At 48.3% G+C, this 6,689-nt stretch overlaps 1 protein-coding gene across 1 annotated transcript; it reads left to right on the top strand.

Moving 5' to 3' along the window:
• The first annotated feature begins 280 nt into the window (after nt 1-280).
• Nucleotides 281-1,036, top strand: LOC123056841 (agamous-like MADS-box protein AGL80). Its single transcript, XM_044480094.1, has one exon. The coding sequence runs from the start codon at nt 281-283 to the stop codon at nt 1,034-1,036; it is 756 nt and encodes a 251-aa protein (XP_044336029.1).
• The last annotated feature ends 5,653 nt before the right edge of the window (nt 1,037-6,689 follow it).

The following is a 6,689-nucleotide window of genomic DNA, read 5'->3' on the forward strand; positions in this document are numbered from 1 at the left end:
CACCAAAGAACAGATGGGCACAATTAAGACCGGGGTTGAAGATGTGCTAGCTATTCGATCACGTTAACAAGCACTAAATCATGCAATCCCATCCATATATGTAACAGTAATATCTTACCATATATCACTATTTCTCGGCACCCTGCAGCCTGCTCATCTTGGCCGATCCTCCACTATAAATCCACCCCTCCTCCCATTTGTTGAAGTCGCCAAAGCCAGCAACTTCACTTTGCTAGTTTTATCCTTGTGTTGCCTGCTTGCTTGCTCTAGGCGGCCGGCAATGGCTCGCAAGAAGGTGACCCTCCAGTACATCCCCAACGACTCGACCCGGCGTGGCACCTTCAAGAAGCGCCGTCGGGGCCTGATGAAGAAGGCCAGCGAGTTGGCCATCTTGTGTGACGTCAGGGCGTGCGTGCTGGTGTACGGCGAGGGAGAGACGATGCCGGAGGTGTTCCCATCGCACGCTGGGGCGGCGAAAATCCTGAACATATTCAGGAAGATGCCGGAGCTAGAGCAGTGCAAGAAGATGATGAACCAGGAGGGCTTTCTCCGCCAGCGCATCGACAAGCTCCGGGACCAGGTCCACAAGTTCGGGCGCGAGAGCCGGGACCGCGAGATTAGGGTCCTCCTGCACAAGGCCATGCGCGGCAGCCTCCCTGGCCTCGTCGGCCTCAACATTGAGGAGCTCACCAGCGTCGGCTGGAAGGTCGAAATGCTCCTCAAGGGCATCGGCGATCGCATCGCGAAACTCCGGGGGCAGCCGCCGACTCCATACCTGACCGGCAACTTGGACATGGGGTCTTCTGCGGTATATCAGTCGCTGCCTACACAGGAGGGCTGTCTTGACATGGTTAGATCCGGAGGGGACCTCGGTGCTCTTGTCTGTAGTGGCTACTCTGGTGGCCACGATGCCGCAAGCACCAGCGCCAGCGTCGGCTACTCCGACGGTGATATGATGCAACCCTTTGATCTAGGGTTCGGTTGGCAGTGGGGCACCGATCTTGGAGCATCTTCGAGTCCTTTCCCTCCCATGTAGGATGAAGATGATCCACAGAGTGCACGACCAGCTACGTGAGTCTCGTCTCGTGTCGATTGCTTATCGAGACATGCATCCTTTATATGTTTTGTTTACTTCATCACAAAGGGCCAATCCCGTCTTGGATCTCTCTTGTCGTGTCGTGTCATGCGTCATTGTTCCATGGGCATAATCTTTATTTTATTATATATAATTTGAGGCTCTTTTTAATCAAATCATATGTTAATTCATATAATTGGAATTATCCGGACCATCCAATTTACATAACTACTCTATTTCATCCATCAACTTGTATGTCGTGTCGTGTCATGTATCATTGTTCCATGAACAGAATCTTTATTTATATACCACTCGCTCTATCCTAAAATAAATGACTCGACTTTAGTACAAAATTGAGTCACTTATTTTAAAACGGAGAGAGTAGTATATAATTTAAGGAGAGGCGCATTTTGGAGACCGAGCTGCATGGTGGCCGTTATCTCAACCGAAAATTGTCATATTGGGGTCTGTGCCTTCTGACTTTTTAAGTGCTATACCCTGCCTATTTAGGAGAAATACACCTGTGTCATTCTCTGGTGTTCTTGATTTGTACGTGGGCCTCCTTTTAGGCTGATGCTTGCATGAACATGATGTGCCTTCTGCGTGTATTTGAGCTGGTACCGGAACACCCGGTTTACTTTTTTTTTAAATCACAGCGCACTTTATTGCTTAAGTTCAATGTTTACAGGGATACATAAATGAGCAGGTGGTGCATCAAGCCACACATGCCTACCTATATCAAGAGACGTAGCCATACATGCTAGTCTGTGAGGCTCCCCATTACATTCGCGCTGTTCATGACTAAAAAGACAAGCCCTAAATAAATTGCTTCGTTCTTTGATCTCATAAAACACCATACAATGTCCACCAAGGTTCTTTGGTGCTTTGATTTCCCGGACGACTCTCAGACAATCAATAGCAATATGTACTCTTTCCAGGTCCAGGTCCTCACTCAACGCTAGTGCTTCTCGACATGCAAGTGCTTCCAGGGTTTCTGCATCAGAGATGCCCTCAAACACCACTACTAAGGCCCCTTAGAAACGCCCTTGTTCATCCGGCATACGGCCCCAACAGCCCCTCTACATTGCTGTTACGACATATCTCTCTCAAGGTAGTTTTGGTGATTGATGACAACATGTTTGCGGACTAATCATGTGCTTTGAGTAGTTCACAGATTCATCCCTGGCACGAGACATTTTTCTTCCCTTCGGAGTGTCTTTCAAGAGGGTGTAGCTCTTTCGTTTCTCTCTCGGTGGACTAGTTGCGTAGAGGGCACCGTACTATCAAGAGGGGGTCCGCTGGGGTATTGCATGGGTGGAATCAACACGTACACATCAGCTTCTCACCCTTCGAGTTCTTCTATTCCATTGAAAAGATCTCTCCTCTTTTCTTTGTCCTGTCTGGGTCCCAGCGGTAGTACCGCGCAACCCAGCGGTAGTACCGCTGAGGAGCCACAAGCGGCAGTACCGCCCGTGACTCCACATCAGTAGTACCACTGGGGTGCCTGGCACCACCGCCTCGTCCTCAGCCTCTTTGGAGAGATCCTCTCTCTCTTCTGTGTCCCAGCGGTAGTACCGCACTACCAGCGGTAGTACGGCCGAAGGGTCACAAGCGGTAGTTCCGCTCCGCAGCGGTAGTACCGCCCATGACCCCGCTGTCGTAGTACCGCTGGGCTGTCTGGCTCCTACCGCCTGGACTCAAGGGCTCTTTTTCTCGTGTCGGGTTTTGCGGCACTAGTTGCGGTTGTAGAGGCGGTAGTACCGTTTCAGGAGCGGTAGTACCGCCCTTACCACCGCGGTAGTACCGCGTTGGGTCCTATTCCCTACTAGTCTTCTCTGCGCGGCAGTACCGCTGGCTGGAGCGGCAGTACCGCTGACCTAGCGGTAGTACCGCCCCCTCTTAGCGGTAGTACCGCCCTGTGCGGGGCTGGTTGGTGGGGGCAACGGTTGGATTGTTGCCCCCACTATAAAAGGGGGTCCCCTTCTTCCCTTTGACCTACCTCTTCCTCCTCAAGCTCCATTTATTGCTCAAGCTCCATTAAATGCTCCAAGCTCCATTTTTGCCCGATCTATCTCTCTAGACAATCAAACATGTTGATTTGCTCGGGAGTGGTTGAGAAGGCCCCGATCTACACTTCCACCAAGGGATTTTTGATTTCCCCACTCATCCCTAGCGGATCTTGTTACTCTTGGGTGTTTGAGCACCCTAGACGGTTGAGGTCACCATGGAGCCATAGTCCATTGTGGTGAAGTTTCGTAGTTTTGTTGGGAGCCTCCGATTAAGTTGTGGAGATTGCCCTAACCTTGTTTGTAAAGGTTCGGTCGCCGCCTTCAAGGGCACCAATAGTGGAATCACGGCATCTCGCATTGTGTGTGGGTGTGAGGAGAATACGGTGGCCCTAGTGGCTTTTTGGGGAGCATTGTGCCTCCACACCGCTCTAACGGAGACGTACTTCCCCTCAAAAGGAAGGAACTTCGGTAACACATCCTCGTCTTCACCCTATCCACTCTTGGTTATCTCTTACCTTTACTTGTGCAAGCTCTTTAGTGTTACTTCTCTTGCTTGCTTGTATGCTTGTTGTTATTGCATCATATAGGTTGCTCACCCAGTTGCACATCTAGACAACCTACCTTGATGCAAAGTTTAATTTGATAAAGAATAGTTAAAAATTGGTAGTTGCCTATCCCCCCCTCTAGTCAACCATATCGATCCTTTCAATTGATATCAGAGCCTCGTCTTTTTATTAAGGACTTTACCGTCCAAAGAGTATGGTTGATACCGTAGACGGTGTGGAGGAACACTCCGGTGTGAATCCGATCTCGTCTACGTGCGATGGGGGAACCTCGGTCTCTCGTGAGGAGTTCAATATGGCCTTGAAGACATTGAAAACCTCCATGACAACCGAAGTTGAAAGCATGTTTACTAAATTTCTTAAGGGGCTTAAACTATCCACCGCGCCGTTGAAAGTGGGTGACCCCACCAACAAGGTGACGGATGCTATTCCCGACAAGGGGGAAGCTAGTAGTGAAAAGGCTCCTTCTTCTAGTGGTAAGAATGACACCGACATCTTTGCCCATGTGGAACCACCACTTGTTTATGGTGGACCGGTTCCTTCCACTCATTTGAATCATGCCGGTCCTTCCCCTAAGATTGTGAAAAATGAGGACTTTGATTCTTGGGTTTACCACTTTAAACGTCATTTAAATCATGTGAACACTAACCTTTGGAGAATCATTGAAGAAGGTTTCTATCCACATGATCCAAGCAACTTCACTCCTCGAGAAGCCGCGGATAATCAATTCAATGAGAATGCTATCTTCATCATTCAAGATGCAATTCCACCCGAAGACCTACCTCATCTTCATCCCTTCGCCTTGGCCAAAGATGCATGGCATTGTGTTGTCTCTCTTTACCGGGGAAGCGCAAGCATTCAACGCTCCAACTATGAAGTGGTACAAGATGAGGCCGATGAGTTTGCAATGAAAGAAGATGAAGAACCTCGTGAGCTTTATCGGAGAGTAACCAAACTCGTGGTCTCACTACGAGATCACGGGAGCAAGGACACAGATGACAATTGGATCAAGCGAAAATTCCTTAAGGCAATGATGCCCTATCACAAGGCCATGTCCTCCTTCATTCGTTAAAGACCGGACTTCCACACTTTGACCTCAAGCGAAGTGTTGGATGATTTTGTGGCCATGAACATTTTGGACAAGACCGCCGACAATGCGGTGCTTCGTTCTCAAAGGGCAAAGAGGCCTAGCCTTGCATTGAAGGCCAAGCTCACCGTTGAAGAAGAAGAAGGGGAAGAAGAGGAGAGCAACCCCGAAGATATGAAGTATGCATATCATGAACACATGGCACTTGCTTCAAGGCAATTTTGGAGCAAGAAAAACTCGAGGCCAAACTTTAGCAAAAACAACTCAAGTGGCACGAAAAGCAAGCAACGTGTAAGGACTTGCTACAATTGCGGAAACGTGAGTCATTTTGTTGCGGAATGCCCATATGAGAAGAGGGAAGACAATGGTGGCAAGCTCATCCGAAAGGACAAGGCCAAGTCGTTCCCCAACAAGAGCAACTTCACCAAGAAGACTCCTCCCAAGGCATTGGTGGTACAAGAAGAGTACAATGAGGATGATGATGATGATGATGATGAAAGTGATGAGTCGGTTGCCATGGCCTCCGTTGCCATTGCGAAGACTCCAAGGGTATCTCTCTTTGACTCACCCAATGAGAGCATCACCGCCAAGTGCCTCATGGCTAAAGCCACCAACAAGGTAACCTCCAACATCAGAACTACAATCATTAATCATCCTTCTCCGGCGGATAGCATTAATGAACTTGATGAAGATAATGTGGAGGCTAATGAGTTTGAGGCCTTTATGGGCAAACTCAAGGGAAAATCCAAGAAGCACTTTGTTGCTCTCTTGGAACAACTTGGTGAAGCCAATGACATGATCGAGGCTCACGAAAACACCATCACTAAGATGGAAGGGCATAGTCGTGACTATGCCGATGAGATTTCGGATCTTTCCAATGCTCTTGAGGAAGAGTGTGGTCTTCGTTTGGCTCTTGAGGAGTCACACAACATTGATCATGCTAAGTTAAAGAAAGATTATGATCATGTACTCATTGGTTCTCGTGTGCTAAATTCCGAGAAGGCCAAACTCGGGGTTAATCTTGCTAGACTCAAGGAGGAGTTTGATATACTTGAGAAGGCCCACAAGGCCTTGAAGGGTATTCACGCTAGTCTCAAGGAGTCTCATGATCAACTCCAAGTGAAGCTAACTAAGGAGAAAGCAACATTTCCTCATATGGTTTTAATTGACAATGCAAATGCTACTAACCCGTGTTGTGAGCATATACATCTTGTTGAGGAAAATGCTAAGTTGAAGGAGCAACTTGAGAGAGGTCTTGCGACTTGCATACAAGGCAAGAAGAACCTCAACGATCTCTTGATCAACCAAAAGGGAGTTCTGGCCAAGGAAGGGGTTGGGTACGTGCCCGACTCCAAGAATAAGAAGAAGAATGACAAGACCAAAAGACCACCTCCTCTCATGCAAACCTTTGTGAAGGAGGGAGAGAGTGCCTCCGAGGAGAAGAAAAAGAACACTACAAGGGGCGGCAATGTCAAGAAGGGCAATGCCACCCCTCCCAACAAAGCTGGCGATTTTAACCCTTCTTATGTGTTATGTCGTGCTAGTGATGGGCATGTTTATGCCAAATTTGTTGGTTCTCTTCATGAGTACATTGAATGGTCTATTTGGGTTCCAAAGACCCTTGTTACTAACATCAAAGGACCCATTACAAAATGGGTACCTAAAACCAAGCATTGATCTCTTGTAGGTGTTTGCTTCCGGTGGGGGATCATGGTTGCTCGATAGCGGAGCTACAAATCATATGACCAGAAGCAAGGACTTGGTGGTGGATGTGCACAAGGTTCCATCTATGCCCACCAATGTCGAGTGGGGTGACGCCTCATCTTCTAAGGTATTGGGACTTGGCAAGGTGGTCATCTCTCATGATCTCACGATCGAGAAGGTCATGCTTGTTGAGTCCCTTGCATACAATTTACTTTCGGTTCGTCAACTTGCAATCATGGGCTTTGCCACTT

Source organism: Triticum aestivum, chromosome 3A (assembly GCF_018294505.1).
Source record: "Triticum aestivum cultivar Chinese Spring chromosome 3A, IWGSC CS RefSeq v2.1, whole genome shotgun sequence".
Taxonomy (NCBI): Eukaryota; Viridiplantae; Streptophyta; class Magnoliopsida; order Poales; family Poaceae; genus Triticum; species Triticum aestivum.